This window comes from Lycorma delicatula, chromosome 2, assembly GCF_047948215.1.
Source record: "Lycorma delicatula isolate Av1 chromosome 2, ASM4794821v1, whole genome shotgun sequence".
NCBI classification, from domain to species: Eukaryota; Metazoa; Arthropoda; class Insecta; order Hemiptera; family Fulgoridae; genus Lycorma; species Lycorma delicatula.
The window spans coordinates 94,931,652-94,953,366 of record NC_134456.1 but is presented as its reverse complement, the minus strand read 5'-3'; the positions used below and the strand labels follow the sequence as shown (position 1 = coordinate 94,953,366).

The 21,715-nt window shown below is 32.9% G+C and overlaps 1 protein-coding gene across 1 annotated transcript in view; it reads right to left on the bottom strand.

Moving 5' to 3' along the window:
- Window positions 1-21,715, bottom strand: part of LOC142319914 (uncharacterized) — a 50,362-nt gene that overhangs the window by 10,547 nt on the left and 18,100 nt on the right. Inside the window, exons 5-9 of the mRNA XM_075357588.1 lie at window positions 14,671-14,806; window positions 10,870-11,087; window positions 9,955-10,081; window positions 7,506-7,679; window positions 666-895 (exon numbers count right to left, since the gene is read on the bottom strand). Of these exons, the coding sequence (XP_075213703.1) occupies window positions 666-895; window positions 7,506-7,679; window positions 9,955-10,081; window positions 10,870-11,087; window positions 14,671-14,806 (885 nt within the window). The remainder of the gene's footprint in view (window positions 1-665; window positions 896-7,505; window positions 7,680-9,954; window positions 10,082-10,869; window positions 11,088-14,670; window positions 14,807-21,715) is intronic.

Here is a 21,715-nt window from a genome sequence, read left to right as displayed (position 1 = left end):
GAGCCGACTTTGGATACCAGCGACCACACTAAACAGCCCTTTTCAGAGCTACCTCATCAACACACAAATGGCCCATTTTAGGGCCACCACTACCAAAATTTCAAACAGCCCTTTTCAGGGCTACCAGAAGGTTCTAAGGTGTCATGTGTTGTCGAAGCTATTCGATGACACTATATATATGTTTTATTTCCTTGCATCAATTGTACATATCTATTTTGAATACCTCTTTGATGTCTGAATATCATATTTACATATATTTTACACAAATTTTATGAATCCACTGAAAAATTAATATAATTTCATATACATGTTGAATTCACTAATTCTGCTGATACAAGTCATTGCAAATTAATTGGACAATCAAAACAATAAAGTGATGATATACAGACAAATAATGCTACTGTTCTTACTTACTTGCATGTCAATTTTCAAAAATACACATGCACACATTTTAAACAATTGAGTGGAAACCTCTTCAAAAATAAAACCATATACAAACAATGGTTGATAGCAGACTGAATTGTTGAATAAAAAAGGTCGTCTATATATCTACTTTATAGAAGAAGAATATTTTACACATATTTTTCTGCTATAAGTATTTAATGACTATAATTTTTGTAAAATAATTCTGATTTTTACATACATACATATATGTATATTTGTACCTTTGCTGAAAGCAGCAGTTCAGGAGCTCGATACCATAACGTAACCATCATAGGAGTGTAAGGTTTTAGTGGAGAACCGTACTCTCGAGCAAGACCAAAATCCCCAACCTTTAAAATGCCTTTGTTGCTAAGAAGCAAATTTGATGTTTTTAAATCTCTGTGTAAAATCCAGTTATAATGTAAATGAGCAACAGCACAAAGGAGCTGCTGCATCAAGCATTTTACTTCACCTGAAAAGAAAAAAAATCATAACCATTAATCTTGCTGCACTTTTTGTAATCATTAATAAAAATTTAAATACAGCGAGTTTCAAAATGAATATCAGGATTTTAAAGTTACGTAATATTTATTAAGTTTTATTTACACTGATAAATTATACATGAAATGAAAGGACAACTCTAGTTTTTCCTATAAGTGTTCAATGTGAGCACCATTTGTCACACGGCACACATCCAGCCGGTAGGAGAGTACATCCCATACTTTAATCAACAAGTCTGGAGTAACTGATGCGACAGGTGTCTCAAGTCCTGTGTCCTGTGTCTCAAGTCAGCTAGTAACGAGGCATATACAGTTGATTCTTTATAACCCCAAAAGAAAAAAATCGCATGGGGTCAGATCAGGTGAACGTAGAGGCCATGGTAAACAAGTCCGATCATCTTTCCCTGGCAACTGATCCAGCAGTCGGAAAGAATTTCATTCAACCAATCAAGTACAGAATTATGCCAGTGAGGAGACACACCATCAATCTTGTTGCCAAATAAAGGTCTGTGGTCGTATTGCAGTCGAGGAAAGAGCCATATTTATAGCATATTAAGATAGTTCATTCCAGATATACTTGCTTCTGCGAAAAAAAACGGCCCGTAAAATTGCCATTGGAATATGGCACAAAAAACATTCAGTTTTGATCAAACTGTAATATTTCAGGAGGATTTTCTGATCCCCAGATACGCACATTACGAGTGTTTACTTTTTCGAGTGTTTTGAAAGTTGATTCATCACTGATCACAACACAAAAAACAAAGTCTTTATCGTAACAGTGCATCAATTCATTTGTGAAGCTAGCATGCAAACCATAATCTGTAGGCTTTAGACCTTGTAACAGCTGTAAACAATATTGATGCAGTTGTGCAAGAGTTTCCTTAAAACTCTCCATACAGATATCTCTGTAATTGCTAATTCACAGCTAGTTTTCCTAACTGATTTCCTGACTATGCACAAAAGACTATGCCTCTCTTACATGTTCAACATTGTCTTTAGACAAACTTGATCATTATGTACTCTTCCTTTTAAAAATACACCAGTGGTTTTCAATTATTTATACAATCTACGAGTGTTACTGTCACTTGGGAGATCATAAGGTGCTTTCTGTTGGAGGGGTCGTCATCTTTGCTACCCACTAGCGCTTGGAAGATACAAGATACAAGTGGAAGATAGAAGAAATAGTTTGAGCTTGCACACAGCTAAAACTGTTTGAGTTGCTCTTTCATTTCACGTATAATTAATTAATATACATTAAACTTGAAAAATATTTCATAGCTTTAAAACCCTGATATTCATTTTGAAACATTGTATAATAAAACCTGGTGTAATGTGGAAATTGAAAGAAGCTGCACACTTATTATATACCTGTTATTTTAAGAATAAAAAAAGAAGCAACTATAATGAATATAGCACATAGTAATTTCCTTAGTACTTGTGTATTAACTTGCACGCATATTATTTTACATAATTTTATTATTATGTATTTTTTATTTATATTAAGCAAAAATAATTCATAATAATAATAACAAAAATAAGGTAATTTAGTTAAATGTTGTATATAATTTGTATATTTTACATTCATTAGACAAGGTTAGTGAGCAAAAAGAAAATAATATGGTTGATGACAAGTAGAAAAACTCAGCTAATGTTTAATATGCATCATACAAGGTGTGTTCAAAAAGTAATGAGAATTTGTTTTTGGAAATTTTATTTATTCATCTACATTAATGTTATTCTCTTCAAACTAGTCCCCATTAGGTATTATAGATTTATGCCAGCACTTTTTGTAATCCCCGAAACACTTTTGGAACTCGATCTTTGGAATAGTGCTTAGCTCTTTCAGCTATTCACTTTTAATCTAATTTATGCTTGTAAAACGACGACACTTTAAGGTTCTCTTTATTTTTGGGAATACAAAAAAGTCATCCGGGGCCATGTCTGGCAAATATGGCAGCCGGGGTATCATTACAGTGTTGTTTTTAGCTAAAAAGTGACAAACAATGAAGTGTAAGCAGGCGCATTATCATGGTACAAAAGCCATGAAGTGTTTCGCACAAATCCAGTGTTTTATTCAGACTGCTTCACGCAAACAGCGTTGAACTTGTAGGTAATACTACTTATTGATCGTGACAAGAACTCATGATGTACTATGATTGATGAACAGTGTGAGCATAACCTTCATATTCGACCGTACTTGTCAAGCTTTTTTCGGTCTTGATGATCCAGAATGCCTTCACTGGGACGATTGGACCTTAGTTTCGACACATCATATCTGTAAACCCATGTTTCATCAACTATTATGACACATTTCAGTAGTTCTGGATCATTGTTGACTTCATTTAGCGATTCCTGAGCAACTTCCATTCGCCACTGTTTTTGTTTGAAATTCAACATTTTGGAACAAATTTTGCTGTCAGACATTTCATACCCAAAACATCTGAGAAAATTTCATGGTATGAGCCAATTGATATCCCAACATCATCAACAACTTCTCTGATTATGATTCGGGGATCATTCATAATCATTTCTTTCACTTTTTCCACATTTTCATTGGTTGTTGATGTGCTGGGGCATTCAGGGAGTTCATCATCTTCAACGTCTTCATGACCTTCTTCAAAACGCTTATACCACTTGTAAACCCTTGCTTTACTCACAGCAGACTTGCCAAAAGCAATATTTAATACTTTCAAAACAATAATACACTTTATTCCATTCTTGTAGTAAAATTTAATACATATTCTCTGATCCATTATTTATACAAATAAAAAATCGCAGATCGTACCAAAACACGTTATCCTTTTGACAACAGACTAAACATCCAATATGGCTAAAAATCTACAGATACTTTTCAGATATGTTTACCAATATAACAACGAAAAAATCCCAAGAATCAAACTAATACCATCCACAAAATTTCAAAATTCTCGTTACTTTTTGAACACATCTTGTATTAATAAACACCAGTAACTTTTTTGTGTATAATAATGAACTACTTTTTATTATTCTTACAGAAATATATTATTCTTTTTGTTATTTGGATAAAATCAGATTACTGCTAGTGACTTGAATAATTTAAAAATTATGCAAGTCACTAGCAGAACAATTTTTTTAAAACCCATACACTTTTTTTTATTAAAATATTAATAAGAAATAACACAAATTTAGGATACACTATTATTAAATGTTAAATAGAATAAAACTTACAATTTTATTTTTAAATTGACCTGATAAATAATTTAGAAATATGATGAAAATTGAATTTGAAGTGATTTTTTTGTGTCACCCTAAAAAGATACATTACCAATTTACCTGATCCCATTGCCCTTAACAAGATTAAAAAACCCTTTTCTTTGAGTTCTTATATTTCAAATTTTACATTTAGCTGACCATTTAGTATCTTAAAAAGTATTTTAAGTAAATTATGTAAAACAAAAGCAAAGTTACAAAAAATTTAGACCCATTTTTTTTTTGTCTTCAGTCATTTGACTGGTTTGATGCAGCTCTCCAAGATTCCCTATCTAGTGCTAGTCGTTTCATTTCAGTATACCCTCTACATCCTACATCCCTAACAGTTTGTTTTACATACTCCAAACGTGGCCTGCCTACACAATTTTTCCCTTCTACCTGTCCTTCCAATATTAAAGCGACTATTCCAGGATGCCTTAGTATGTGGCCTATAAGTCTGTCTCTTCTTTTAACTATATTTTTCCAAATGCTTCTTTCTTCATCTATTTGTCGCAATACCTCTTCATTTGTCATTTTATCCACCCATCTGATTTTTAACATTCTCCTATAGCACCACATTTCAAAAGCTTGAAATGAGTGTCCAAGTTTCACTTCCATATAAAGCGACACTCCAAACATATACTTTCAAAAATCTTTTCCTGACATTTAAATTAATTTTTGATGTAAACCAATTATATTTCTTACTGAAGGCTCGTTTCACTTGTGCTATTCAGCATTTTATATCGCTCCTGCTTCGTCCATCTTTAGTAATTCTACTTCCCAAATAACAAAATTCTTTTACCTCCATAATCTTTTCTCCTCCTATTTTCACATTCAGTGGTCCATCTTTGTTATTTCTACTACATTTCATTACTTTTGTTTTGTTCTTGTTTATTTTCATGCGATAGTTCTTGCGTAGGACTTCATCTATGCCGTTCATTGTTTCCTTTTTAACATTCTCCCATTCTTCTTCTACATTTTCTACCTTATCTTTTTTACTCAGACCTCTTGCGATGTCCTCCTCAAAAATTTTCTTTACCTTCTCTTCCTCAAGCTTCTCTAAATTCCACCGATTCATCTGACAACTTTTCTTCAGGTTTTTAAACCCCCAATCTACATTTCATTATCACCAAATTATGGTCGCTATCAATGTCTGCTCCAGGATAAGTTTTGCAGTCAACGAGTTGATTTCTAAATCTTTGCTTAACCATGATATAATCTATCTGATACCTTGCAGTATCGCCTGGCTTTTTCCAAGTGTATATTCTTCTATTATGATTTTTAAATTGGGTGTTGGCAATTACTAAATTATACTTCGTGCAAAACTCTATAAGTCGGTCCCCTCTTTCATTCCTTTTGCCCAGCCCATATTCACCCACTATATTTCCTTCCTTGCCTTTTCCAATGCTTGCATTCCAATCTCCAACTATTATTAAATTTTCATCTCCTTTTACGTGTTTAGTTGCTTCATCAATCTCTTCGTATACACACTCTACCTCATCATCATCATGGGCGCTTGTAGGCATATAAACGTTAACAATCGTTGTCGGTTTAGGTTTTGATTTTATCCTTATTACAATGATTCTATCGCTATGCGTTTTGAAATACTCCACTCTCCTCCCTATCTTCTTGTTCATCACGAAACCTACTCCTGCCTGCCCATTATTTGACGCTGAGTTAATTACTCTAAAATCACCTGACCAAAAGTCGCCTTCCTCTTCCAACCGAACCTCACTAATTCCTACTATATCCACATTCACCCTATCCATTTCCCTTTTTAAATTTTCTAGCCTACCAACCTTTTTTAAGCTTCTAACATTCCACGCTCCGACTCGTAGAATGTTATTTTTTAATTTTCTGGTGACCTCTTCCTCAGTGGTCCCCACCCGGAGATCCGAACGGGGGACTAGTTTACCTTCGGAATATTTCAACTTGGAAGGCGCCTCCATCATTGCTATATGAAAATGCAGAGAGCCACATTTTCTTGGAAAAAAAGCAGCTGTAGTTTTCCATTGCTTTCAGCTGCGCAGTACTCAGAGGACTGAGTGATGTTGATACGGCCGTTTAAGTCATTGTGACTCACGCCCCTAACAACTACTGAAAGAGCTGCTGCCCTCTTTCAGGAATCATTCCTTAGTCTGGCTCTCAACAGATACCTCTCCGATATGGTTGCACCTTCGGTCCAGCTACTCTGTATCCCTGAGCACTCAAGCCCCCTCACCAACGGCAAGGTCTCATGATTCATAGAGGAGGCAGTATACTTTATTTTTACACAGTATACTTTATTTTTTAGTAATTTTAAATACACATAAAGACATTTCAAATGTTAAACAAAATGAGAACTCCCACAAATTACAGCTATGTACTAAAACAGCTGTATAGAAATGTGCAAATGAATATTACTCTCCAAACAATCTTTATATTATGTTATAACTGCTGAGTTTATTATCTTTAAATATGACAATAATCAATATTAAATTTATACACATCGAAATACTATGGCAAAATCTGAAAGCACAATAGAATTATTAAAAATATAAACATTTTAACTCATCAATCAATCTTTTTTAAAAGAAAATTATTGATTCGTCATAAATGTACATTATTACTATCTAATATGGGAATGCAAAAACCGACAAATAAGTTGAGGATGAAGTATTTTTCTGGATGAATGACCTGAATAGCATGTTCAGATAACTGTCACTAATCTTCTTAAATTGACTTCTTTGGGTACTCACAATTATCCTCACTACAAACAATACCAGAATGTTATTTTTTAACGAAATATGGATACACACAAAAATGGAGTATATGAAAATAACAAAAACTATTTGTACATATTTGCTTTTATGTAATGGATGAATGAATGACAGAATTTAATACTGAAAACATGGCAAATTTAATACAAATATATAAATGGATAGATGTTTATAATAGAATAATATGATAACAGATAGAAAATAAGATCAGATTAATTTGGCCAATAAAACTTCTGACAAAGTTAAATAAATCCAATAGACTGAATTACTGGAACACGGGGTTAATTTTGATTATAAATAATTTAAAAATAGTAGCAGTTCATGAAGCTTTCTGTTCAGAAACAAACACATAACCGAAATACTTTTGAATACGACTTGCAAGAATGAAAACATTTTTATTTGTACACATCAATCTTCAAACTGAAATAATTCACATTTTACCTGTAAAAAGCACTAAATCATAACAGCTATTATTTTAAAACATTATCATGACAAGTTTTTTTAAAACGCTATTAAGATTAATTAATGTCAAAAATAAAAATTTTACAGTACATTGAAAGGTAAAAAAAATCTTAACTTCTGAAATAAGAACAACTCTTAACAAACCTATTAAGACATTGGAATTCTTCAACACTTCGACATCCTTGAATTGCTGGTAAATATGGAGGCAAAGAATCCTTTATAAATTCAATTTCTTCATCAACATTATAATTAGGCACCAGAATAGGAGGCGATTTCTCTTGGCCTATATCACTGTCATCACTATCACCTAAAAATGGTTAAAAATTTAACATATAGTCTTGGTATATACACAAACAATAAAACAACATAAAATCTATTTTTACATTAAAAATTCTAAGTAATAAATCAAACTCTTAATGTAAGTAAAACTAAGACATATCCCTCATACCTCGAAAAATAGATTATGCCTCATAAACAATTCTTCGCTGAAGAAATTTACCCTTGTGTTTCCCAGTTCTTCTTCAGTGGGGTCAAAACTCATTCACCAAAGTTTCTTTTTATAAGACTGGAAGAAACTGTAGGGAATCAGACCCATTAAATACTGTTTGGAGAACATTATGATTCGGTCAGCTGCAAGGAACTGTGTCATAGTAACGAAGGCATAATATTATGCAACACATATTATTTTTAAATTTGTCTTCTTTAAGAGCCAGTTACTTTTATCTTAATAAACACTTAGTACAAGGCATATTTTTAAAGCAAGTACAGTTTTGAAATTCCACCGCTGCTTTCCTGCGGTTGGCATTCCACACATGTGCACTGTGTTCCTGCATCTGTTGGCAAGCTGCAGACACCATTACGGAAATATTCAACTGTGTTTATGTTTGTTTATGAGTATTTAAAATGCCTCTGCTAATCGAGAATCCTGCCAACTGTGAAATAAATGATGTGATTCGTTTTCTTAGTGCTAAAGACATGAAAGCGGCTGAGATTCATCATCAGATCAGTGAAATGTATGAAGAAAACATTATGAGCAATGGAATGGTACGAAAATGGGTTAGACCTTTTAAAGATGGTCGCCAGAATGTTCATTATGAGAAATGAAATGGAATGGGTGACCTTCTCTCATTACTGAAGATTTGGTGCAGAAAGTTGACGAAAAAGTGAGAGAGAACAGACGCTTACGATTTCTTCGCTATCTGAAGAGTTTCCACAAGTTTTAAGAAGTGTTGCCTATGAAATTGTGACTGAATGCTTAAATTATCAAAAATTGTGCTCACATTGGGAACCATTGTCAAACCAACCGTGTTGCAGTGGTTATTAAGTCAGGCGGCAGACTTCTATGATGTGTTCAAAAGCTGGTTGCACAATAAGACAAGTGCCTTAATATGGGTGGCAATTATGTAAAAAAGCAGATTAAAGTACAGGCTTTCACGAAAAATAAAATTGTTAAGAATAGTGTACTTGTTTTTTTCTTTAATTTCAAAATAGTATTTACTTTAAAAACATGCCTCGTATATATAGTCTACAGCAATAATTGTTATAAGTTTAATTAAAACTGTAGGAACTGTTTCAAGCAAAATTAATGAGAATATTTACTCATGATCTATACTAGACATTTTGTCCTAAGACTAAAATCACTTACTAAATTTAAATAGATTAGGCTCGCAGTAAAGTGAGCATAGCCCCAGAAAGAAATAGACAAAAAAATTACACTTTAAAAACCACTTTTTTGGTGTCCAAGACAAAAAAATTAAAAACTGTTAAAAATAAAATTTATTTGCTTTCAATACTTTCAGTTCTCTGTGTTTTGTCAGTACTGATTAATTGACAGAACTTGTTTGACGCACTTCATTCTCATATGTTAAAAATCAAAAATTTTTTAGAAGGTAATTTTACAGGTGAGGAACAGAAAAAATATTGAAATCAAAATAAAAAAATAAATGTTTTAATTTCAGCATATTTATTAGGTATAGCATCTTTAATTTGTTTTATGAATTCAAAACTTTGTTTCCTGTTACAGTTTTCATTGCAGTTTCTCTTACTATTAAATTATCTTGCACACTGATTTCTCTAAAAAATTACCTACTTATTTAGATTACCTAGAAAAATCTTAGTAAATTTTGTCACCAATTCATTAAACTTTGTCAACCCACTTAATTTTCTATATTTTTCTATAACACCACATTTAAGACCCTCACTCTTGGCCTCTCTGGCTGATCAATTGAACATATACCACTGCCACACAACTTTACACTTCAAATAATATTTCTAAAAATCTCCTTAAAATTTGTTTGTTTTTGCATTTTCAAGTACTACAAATCCCATGTAGCACCTTTCTATACATTGCATAAATCTTACCTGAAAGTTTTTTTTCATATTTAAACATTTCCTTTTGAACCACTTTTCTTTACTTGCTCTCATCTCATCTTAAGTTGCATTCATTGCCACTCATCTTCTGCACTTTTATATATTCTACATTCTTCGCTCAGTAATAACGTATCTTTTGCGTGTTTTCTTTCATTTTACTGTTTCTTCTGCCTTAATCGTTCTCTTTTTAATTTATTCATTTTATGCAGAACCTGCTACTGTAGTAACTTTTAAATCTGTCAATAGTAACAAACCATAGGGTTTGTTCAAACTTACCATTATATCTTTTAATCTAATTGTATACAACACTTTATTTACAGTTTCCATCATATTCTTAAACTTTAATCAAAATTTCATTACAACTAGGTTAAGATCATGCCTGCTTTGTGTTATTTTTTCAAACACGTTTAATTTTTAAATCTATGCCAAATCATTATGTAATCTAATATCATTCTGTATTTATAAACTTAACTATTTATATCTTTTCCCTAATGTTTAAAATTAGCATTCCAGATTTTCATATTATTATTACTGTTCTTATCCTATCTTAAATATTTGATAAGAAATTTATTTCTTCAAACATTTCTTCTATTTCATCATCTTCTACGAAAGAGGCTGAAAATAATTCTAAAGTGCTGTTTCACTAGGCTTTTTATCCAAACTAAAATAATTACTTTGTTTACAAAATATTCATTGTCCTATCTTTTTGATTATTTTTGTAAAATAAAAAGCTATAAATGGGTTTTAAACAAAATAACAATAATTAAAATCATAACCTTTTTTCTATTTTGGGGGGGGGTTGAAAAACGCTTCAGCGTTATCATCACCCAAACACGATGTAAATGTTTTTAAATTATAAAAAAACAACAAAATTCACAATTAAAAATTTAAAAGAAACGCCTACAAAACAGGTAATATAAACACAAAATAGTATAAAAAAAATTAAAACAAAATGAAAACCAAAGGATAAATTTAAAAACAAAATCAAAACAAACAAAAATATTAAAATAAAGACAAAACAAAACTTAAACTAAATGTTAAAACACAAAAAAATACAAAACTAAACACAAAAACTACAGTATTAAAAAATGTGTAAAATATTAGCATCCCGAAGAAATAAATCATACCCTGATCAGAGTCAGTATAGAGTCTGAATCATCACAACAATTATCATAAAGGCTACCATCAGACTGATCGACATCTTTCTGTGATGTTTTTTCTTCTTTTTGATTACAAATCATGGCTGGAGATATTGATTTATCTGAGAGAACAAGATCAGCTTTTTCAAGCTGTTTTTCTCTTTCCGGTTGTATAATCACTAATGCTGCTGGCACTTCAGTTTCTGCTAATAAAATAATCATTCATGAAATTATAAAATCAAGTTTTCACAACCAATTTACCATCATCTCTTATCATTAAAGTATTACAAGATTTTTCACATTTATTTTTAAACACAAGTGCATGGTCACCTCATTAGGAAGTTTCAAAATAATAATTATATTTTAATGAAACTGCTTTGAAAATTTAAATATATTTTAATTATGCAAAACTTTGACTTTTATTCGTATAAAATGTATTTCATTTTGGTAATTGTTGGATCATTTACATACAGAAAATTGGCTATGTTTTTTTCATCGTTACTGAATTTTTTTATAGGGATTTGAAATCTCAAAAAGAACATACATAAATCTCAAAACAACTAAATAGACGATGTTGCAATCAAATTAAACTTTAAGTCAAATATAAACCAGACTTTGGTTTTTAATATTTATTAGAAAAAAAAATTAACAAAACATTGCTTTTCTATGACGTCTCCTTTAAGTTCTACACATTTTTTTCCCAAATGTGTGGGGGAGCTTATGGATCCCTTCTTCAAAAAAACATTTTAGAACATGTCATGAGTCACTTGAGCGCTGAACTCCTCTACTTTATTGTCGCTCTGGATTCAATGTCCTCCCAGTGCCTCCCCTTTACTGGTCCAAATAAACAGAAATTGCAGCGGAGTAAATTTGGAGTGTTCTAAGGTTTACCAGTAAATTTTATCCAGTTTATCCTGAGTGCTAACAGTTGTGTCAGGCCTGGTATTGTCATGAAGGAAAATCACACCTCTGATTGGCTGAAGGTGATTTTGTTCTTGATATGGCTTTCACTTTGTCCAAAAGCTGGCAATACTATGCAGCAATCACACAGTTCATGCAAACAAATTTACAAGCAATATGCCTTTCCATACCTAAAAAAATGGTTGCAATAAATTTTCTAGCCGATGGAGTTTTCCATTGACAGGACAAGGCTTTCCATTCCAAACTCACCAATTTCAATTCGGGAGTACAGTGACATATGCATGTCTCATCACACATGACTACTTAATGCAAAAAAGTATTTCTCCCTTACTGAAATCACTTCAAGAGCCTTTGGTAATTTTCCTATAATGCCTGTTTTTGATTTTGGGTCATAAGTGTTTTGGCACAACCTTGTACACACTTTGCAAAATCCAAGGTGCTTTTTGATAATGGAATTGGCACTTTCATGACGAAAACCCATTTCTGAACCAGTTTCATCAACCTTATGGTGCTGATTGTGTTCAACGAGGTCACAGATCAATCGTATGTCACCCATAATACTTGTCCTTGAATGGCTACTGTGACTCTCATTTTCTACAGCTTCACACCCTCCTTTAAATTTGTTGGCTCAATTGTAGACTTGGGTGACAATGTAAAATTCCAAACTGCAGACAGTTCAGTCAAAATTTCAGAGGCTTGATGCTTTCATCAAGCCTTTTGTTTTTGCTTTGGCATGACACTATTGACTTGATAAAATGCAAATGCTGAGTGGCTAGGGCATCCATCCTTCCCAAATCTCTATTGTCACTATCCCTCCATACCAGCCCACTCTGTGTGTATGTGAGCTGAGAAAACTAAAGTCTAGTTTATATTTGACTGACCCTTGTAATATACCATCATATGCAACCAAAATAGTGATTTTAATGGTTTTTTTTTTATTTAGGCTCTACGTATAAACAAATTCTTTTGAAAATTAAAAAGCAACTTTATTCTTCCACAAGTTATGCAAAGACAAAACACTTCTAAAAATTGCCCTAATATCACTAACCTTTACCTCATTTAATTATATATAATTGCACCACATCTCATTTAAAATAAAATAAATCAATATTCATACAAATTCGAATGACATTTTTATAACAAATAATTTAATTATATACTGCCTAATATATGTTTTCAAAAAACATTTTCTTTATGTATCATTTAACATTTGGAAAAATCAATTGATCATTTGCAGAAATGTAGGAACAAAGTTGAAAAACATTATTTATGAAGCTGAACCCACAAGTTTTAAACTAAAAGCCAGTAACAATTCGCTCAGCAAAATTTAAAAAATATCTCCTGGCAAATATTATTTGAGTACTTCTAAAATTTATAATAGATATCTTCTAGAGCTTTTCACTGCAGTGAACTTTTTTCTGGTAATGAAAATATAACTTTTGTTGATAAATAGTCTCTTTGTGCAAATTTTCCATAAGAAGAGATTTGTTAATGGAAAAGCCATCTCTGAAAATGCAATTCTCTGAAATTTTTTGCAATTTTTTCTGAGTTTCTTGATTTTTTCTAAAAATTCCTGACTTTTCCTAAGTTTATATTTCCTGATTTTTACTGCCTGTGGGAACCTTATCTATTATCTAATATTCTAGATTATTTAGAAAGTATTATTATCCAAAACCCTGGATCTAACTTAAATAGAAAATGTACTGATAAACAACTATAATAAATTAACTACTACATAAAAAAATATAAAAATCAAGGGAAAATTACAATAAACAGATAATACAACTTACAAACATAAAACTTTTAACAAAAAAGTGGTCTTCCAAGAAACAGTTAACTATCCTAAACCCTCACTTCTGCATAGTACCACGAAGTTTTCATCAATTACCAAAATTATATGGTTGTATCATTACAGTAGATGAAGAGCAGCCAATTTTTAATGGGATGGCAACTCTGCCTGTGGACACCTCCATTGCTCTGTGTCCCATTGGGAGTAGCACAAAATGGTAAAAATAGACCAAAGTGCATGCTAATAATTTAAACTGCTCTTACTTTAGCCACAATTAATCAACAAACAAAGAATTCATACAGAATATGTCGACTAGATATATAGCACTGATGAAATTTAATAATCAAACAAAATCTAAAACAGAAATATAGGAATGCAAATTTACTAACTTTGCAAAATAATCACACAATCTGGTTAGAATATAAGTACAACATAATAAAGTAAAGTCATTTATTACCATCAAAGAAGAAAACACCGGAAGCATAACGACCAAAATGGAACCAAATAGGTAATTGCAAGGCAATATTATAAAGTGTGTGCATCCCAAAATGATTAATTTAAATGAGTGAGCATCCAAGTTACTTATTGTTGCATGCTCTTTTGCAATATTTTCTATACATTCATACGCAGTTACTTATTCAAATAGTAAAATTAGTCTTATATCCAAAATTTGCACGCAATGGTCACTTGTTTAGTACATAAATCATAAATCTATATTTTCATTAACAGGGGTGAGCATTAAAATACTAAAAGATTTTTCCCAAAAAGGATATTAGAATTTTTTTTCTAAGATTTTTGTACCTCAAAATGTTTTTCCTAAATGTTTTCCGTACCACCACATCACACAACAAATTTTTTTAATGGAGAGTACAGCTCTTTCTAAGATTTCAAATAAATGTTTCTGTATGTTTTCTTAAAAGCTAATAATTTTTTAGCAAACATTTTTCTTGTAGAACACACTTGTATGATTAAATGCTGAAAAACTATTTTTCAGCATATAATCAGCCAGGTATGTTTTATAAAAAAGATTTCATTTTTTTTGTAATAATTAACGACCACACTTAAAAAATTTAACTTACTTTCTCTGCTGCGACTTCTTTCCTTATCTTGTCTTTTTAAACAGCTTTCTTCTGTAACATGACTGTAAACCTGCTTTATATATTCTCCTTCTAGTAATTGTTTATGATGCATTTCTCTTTTCTGTTGTTCCCTTTCCTGTAAAAGTTAGTTATACAGCATTTTATTTAGTTTTTATTACATTATCAAACAGATCATTACAGATTATACACACAGATACACAAAATGTTTAAAACTGTAAATAAAGCCCTCAAGATCAATAAATTTTTACAGCATATTGAGTCCACAATCAGTAAAATGATTTCGTCATACTGTCCAGAATTTGAATATTAAACTTGGAAATACTGAGAATCAATTCTATATAAGATTATAAATATTCTTAAAAGGGCAAACCAATAGTAGATTTTACAAGTATTATTCAGAGAAGTGGATACACTTTCACTGTTAATAATAAATTAAGTTTATACTTAATTATAAATGAACCCAAACATATAGTAGTACATCCTTTAATGTAGCTGAAATACAGCAAAAAATGCAAGAAAGCTTTTTATGCTGGTTTGGACACATAATGAGCAGAAGTGAAGAACATATGACCCGACAGATTTTAGCTTTAAAGGAAGGCAAGAGGCCGCCTACCAATTACCTGGACGCAAACCATCCACAATGATATGCTGATGATAGGCTTAACGCCAGAAATGACACAAAATCGCCAAGAGTGGCGTAAAAGTAACAGAAGGGCTGACCCTAAACAGGGAACAAGCCAGGAGATTGATTGACTGATTGATATAGCAGTTTTCAGGAGGACACAATAAACCGGAGAACACTGACCTGAATGAATCTCTTATTCTTTTGTTCCATCATAATTACTCCTTTCACAGTTCCTTAAGTAAAACTCCATGGTTAAACTTTTGTAGATTTTCCACTCACACTTTTATCTCAAGATTCATTTATTTACTGATTTTTAATCTTCTGGCTTCAAGACTTAAAAAATTTACTAAATACAATTTAAATGTTTTAAATACAGATGAAAATGTAAAAGTTCATTTTATGAAATGTTTTTGATTAAAATACAGAATGATAAAATGTTTTATATATATATATATATATATATATATATATATACACACACACACAGAGTGTTTGTAAAATGGTTGGCTGGCTATACTTTTTCTGATTCTACTTGTAAAACTAAACAAAAAATATTCCTAGCAAAAATGGTAATTTCTCCTTCCTTCTCTCCCTGTCCATTTATTTTTATATAAAAATTCATATCTCAAGTTCAATTAAATGAATTACATTGGTAATCTGTAAGCTTCTTTGTAATAAAGTTTTAAAATTACAAAAAAATCAGGACTTAAATACCTTTGCAAATTACAAAATGGTAATCATGTTTATTTTTCAATCTGTTATATCAACATAAATATTACTTTTATCAAAATTTATGTTATTTTCTAAAGTATTAAACCTTTTATTTTTGAAAAAATGACATTTTATTTTTTTAAATCAGTTAAGAAATAGCCTATGGCGGTACATTGACATTATAATTTTGTGTCATAATTGTTAGGTCTATTATTGTGAGAAAATTATTACTTAATTTCATACTAATTTACAATACTAGAATCAACAATAAATAAAAACAATTAATCAAAGTAAACGTAAAGTGGAAGGCATGAAAACAAACATAAAATTACATTAATTTCTGCTATAACTTGGCTATTTGTTAACCAGTTTTAAAACATAAACTGTCATTTTGTCCCCCATTGAAAGTTGAACTACTCTAACTGGTGCTTGATGTCTACCTCTAGCCAGTCAACTGTCTGAATGGCACCCTACCCACCCAGGGTACTGCTCTAAATTGAAACCGCTCAACCACCAGTGCAGAGTATGAAGCAAAGTAAGCTAGTCAATTGAAACTCACAGAATTATCAACAGCGGTAGAAGCTGAAAGAAAGAAACATTCCACCAGATCCCCCTATTACTACACAGACAGACTTCAGTCAAAGACCAAAGCCAGCTTATTAAAAATTTGGCTTGATCGGTCACCTGATGTAAAAGTGCCCCTGCGAACAGGGTCAACAGCCCACAACAAATACCCACAGAATTCATGGCCTAATTGCAGCAAAGAAACAATTTGGCAATTGCATTAAACCCAAAAACCAATAGCCTTCTGCACTGAAGAGCGGACAAACCACTCCAAAAAATGAAGAACCATAACAATCCACATGGCCTGGCAGATCACCCTCACCAGCAAATGGGTGTAGCAGAAAACAACCTCGAGGGTCACCAACACCTTCTCACCTTACACTACTAACAACACAGACATCGAGCACTCAATGAAACATCCCTAACTGTCCAGGGAATTGAAATGCAATCTACTGCATGTAAATAACAACCACAATCCTTACTGCTGACTAGCTTCTCGCTTTGCCCTGCACAACTTTGGCATAGTGCCTTGGTTGTGCGGGAGCTGGAACTAGAGCCTGAATCATGTTGCCTCCTTGGGATTGGAGGCCAAATTTTCAAAACCCTCTACCAAAGCAGAAAGAACTTCCCTAACATGTCTCAACTAGGGTAGAAATCTACTCCTTGCCCCTGCAGGAGCCTTCTATGAAAGTCAGTAAGTTGTCCATATTCTGCTGCGCTGCCTGCAAAAGCAGGACAGAACTACCAGGTCTGCCCTGAGCTTTTTTGAAATCCTCGACCAACGAGATGTTGCTACAAACTAATAGGATGGATGTTCCTACATCCATCTCGGAGTGTGGAAAGAAAATTCTCCTCCCACCTCTTCCACTTGGACTTCTTAACCTTATCCTCATCTAACATGGCCAGAGATACCCTAGCCTCACTACACTTACTACCAGACAATGCTTGCTGTCTTCCTCCTACCAAACTCTGGGCAAGCCCACAAGTGCAACAACTACCCACAGTGAGCCACAGGCAGCAGGAGACCTTCTATATTCTCCTGTCATTTTTTACACCTTTTGGCCGCTACTGGATCTGTCCATAAATGCAACCACAGATTACGGCCCTCGTTCTGATAAGAGCACGAGCAGAACTAACAGGTGTTCATTACAGGGACTTACGACCAGCAGTTGTTGCTACCTCTTCACCATGGTGAGGTGGGTACATGTTGTATAAATACGCCTTATAACTCTGTATCCGGGGACAAACATGGGTCTATCGTAATGACGCTAATCTGTGGCCACAGTATAAAATTCAGAAAACCTTGAAACTAGTGGAGGGTACACACTCGACCAACTAGCTCAAACTGTACTGAAAATCAGCTCAAAAGCCACAGCAAACTCTGGATGTATCAGAAGTACCGGAGAATCCACCTTCAGGATTATTACATTTGCCAGTTGATGTTAAGGCTTGCAATTCAAAACATAAAAATCAAATTGTGTAATCAAACATTCCTTCAGATATTAGGCCAATTGCACGTGGAGAAGACCTACCTTATCCTATTCCTCCAGCTGATTTAGAGGACAAAGCTGAAGATTATATTGATAGTGAAATATCCCAAACTGAACCTGATGAATACAAACCTGATGAAGGCATTACACCAAAATTATTTCCTCAAGCTGAATTTAACAATCTGATACAAGATTTGAATTTACCTAAAATACCTGCAAAATTACTAGAGTCCCGATCTAAGATAAGAATCTTTTAGACCAGGCATCCAATTTTCATGATACAGACATACAGAAAAAGAACTAATTCCTTTTTTCTCACATAATGGTTTCTTAGTTTACTGCAGCGATATAAACAAGTTAATGCTGTTCTATTGAATTGAAAGCGGTCCTACTCAATGGAGGCATTTTGTTGTCTATCAAAAAGAGGTCTTAAAGGTGAATTACTTCATAATGGAAATATATATGCATTAGTCCCTGTGGCCCATTCAGTTACAATGAAGGAAACATTTCAAAATATGACGATATTGTCAGAAAATTTTCAATACGAGAAACACAATCAGTTAATCTATGGTGACTTGAGTAAGTAATAAGACTATTAGGTCAACAAAAAATAGATACACAAAGATGCCTTGCTTTTTATGCGAGTGGGATAGTAGGGCAAAGGAAAGACATTGGAATGTGAGAGTTTGGTCACAGAGAAAGCAATTAAGTGTTTGGCAGCAAGAATAATTTGCATGAATCGCTTGTAGACTGCAACTAAGTGTTACTTCTACCATTAACATAAACTTGGGCTTAAAGAAGCAGTTTGTAACAGCTCTACAACAAGATAGGGCCTTAATGAAATTTCCTTTCATCACACCAGAGAGACAGAAAGCTGGAATTTTTGATGGACTTCATATCCATAAATTGATGTAGGACAATGACTTTCAGAATATAATGAGTGAAACAGAAAAAGACGCCTGAATTTCCTTCAGATCTGTTACTGGTAATTTTCTGGGGAATAAAAAAGATCCCAATTATAAGGAAATTGTTGACACTTCAACAATAGTAATGAGTAGTAAATAGTAATGGGTAGTAATGAGTGTTAAAATTCACTTTCTGCACTCACGCATCAACTATTTTCCCGAAAATCTCAGGCATTTTAGTGAAGAGCAAGGTAAACGGTTTCACCAAAATATAAGGGAGGTGGAAAAACAGTACCAAGGAAAATGGAATAAGACCAATGATGGCAGACTATTGTTGGACATTACATAGGGTCAGTACAGAAAAAGCAGAAGGAAGGAAGTGACTTAAGAGAAAATTCATAAATTAATGAAACTTTTTTGTTTCACTGTTCTCAAAACATTAAGAAAATTTTCAATAACATGAAATTTATCAATAACGTTTAGCAACAATATTTGTAAGAAAAGTATCTATATGTGTAATGATGTTTAAATGTACTAATTATTTTATCAATCAAAGTGATCACAAAAATAATTCACTTGTTAAATAAAATCCTGACGTGATAAGTAAAAATGAATATTATAAGGGTTATTTTTTTTTCACGGTCCAATCGGTCGCAAAATAAAAACCCACGCAAAAATCAATGAACCTTTGCGCTTATGTGTTGTGCAGCGTCTCTAGTATGGCCTTCAATCACACTGTGTCACTTCATTTAGTTCTGAACAAGCAACTAGCACGTAAACATGTCTACAATAGCATCTCCTGCCAAGTGTGAAGTGCGTGCGGTAATTCGATTTCTTCAGGCTGAGGGGTGTAATGCAGCTGAAATTCATTGACGAATAAGTAATGTGTACGGTGAAACTTCAATGAATGACAGCAAAGTGCGACAATGGTGCAGGAACTTTAAAGCAGGACGTGCAGATGTTCATGATGCAGGCGGTCAGGGAAGGAAGCGAGTGTCAACCGTTGAGCAAGTGGATGAGGCAATTCGAAAAAATCAACAGTTCACAATTTCTGTATTGAGTGATTCATTTCCTGAAATTTCAAGGTCAGCTCTCTACACCATTGTGAGTGAGAGGCTTCAGTACCGCAAACTGTGTGCGAGATTGGTTCCCAAGATGCTGTCCGACCATCACAAAACAATGAGAATGGACGCCTCCCTACATTTCTCCAGCGCTACCACACCAAAGGAGAAGATTTTTTGAACAAAATTGTCCCCTGTGACAATTTTGAGATGCGGTCCACTTCAAAACTGAAGAAACAAAAGAACAATCCAAACAGTGGATGCATTCTCATTCTCCCAGTAAACCAAAGAAGTTAAAGTGAACCTTCTCCAACAGAAAGTCTATGGCTACTGTGTTCTGGACCGGAATGGAGTTCTCTTGTGGAATTCATGGAACGTGGCACTACCATTACTGTAGCCTCATACTGCGTGACTCTTCAACGTCTACGAAGGGCAATTCAGAATAAGCGTCATTAGGCATTGTCTTTCTCCATGACAATGCTAGGCCGCACACTGCAACTGTAACAAAGCTCCTGCAGCGTTTTCATTGGGAAGTGTTTGATCACCCACCATACAGCCCAGACTTGGCTCCATCTGATTTTCACCTCTTTGCTCACATGAAACGCTGGCTAGGAGGACAACATTTTGGCACAGACATCGAGCTGCAGGCAAGCATAGAAACATGGCTGAAAACACAGACGGCTCTGTTCTACGAAGAGGGTATTGGAAAGTTGGTACCATGTTACGACAAATGTCTAAATCAGAGTGGTGACTGTGTAGAGAAATAGCATAACTATGTAAGTACTTGTTACAAATAAAAATTTTTTTATTTTCACTGTGGTTTTAATTTCGTGACCGATTGGACCTTCAAAAAAAAATAACCCTCGTATTTTTGGAATCAGCATTAAAAATAGATGTAAAACACTGTTTTTAAAAAATCATCTGAAAAAAATTCAAAATGCAGACTGGTGTAATTATTAAGTTTATTCAAAATGATCAAATGTTCATTATTTATAACTGGATTATATATGACCAAAATATCATCTATATATCTTATCCATAAAAGCACTTGAAACACAACGAGAAAAATTTCATCATTGGTTTATTTCAAATCATTGGTATATTAACCCAATATACCAATATATTAATTTATAAAATTATGTCAGTAGTTACAGATGTTTAAATTGTTGTTTATTATTAGTAATTGTTTATTATCAATACTTATAACACTGTTTAAAGTTTGTTATTGTATGCATTATGAATGTAAAATGTAATAAAATTGTTCATGCAGCATGTTTTACTTACTTTATTGTTGAAAGTGATTTTTTCATCATTGTAATTTTGAATCCTTATCTTGATAACGAAATCATTAACAGAAAAATGGGGTTCACCATTGTTTTTCATGTAAGATTTTAAATCAAAACCATGTGTCATATGTCCACCTTCCAATTTAAAAAAATTAAGTTTGTTTGAATATGGTGGATCCAAGATGGTGGACAAAACCCACCGTAGATTTTTTTTAACTCTGAAGAACCCAGTTTCTTTCTGCCTCCAATTATCTCTATGCAGTATAAAGCTGTTTCCATACTTAAACATCACCCACAGTATATATAATCTCATGATCTCGCTACAATATATCAAGATGAAATGGAAGAGGACGAATTAGGAAAATCATTTCTAAGATCAGAT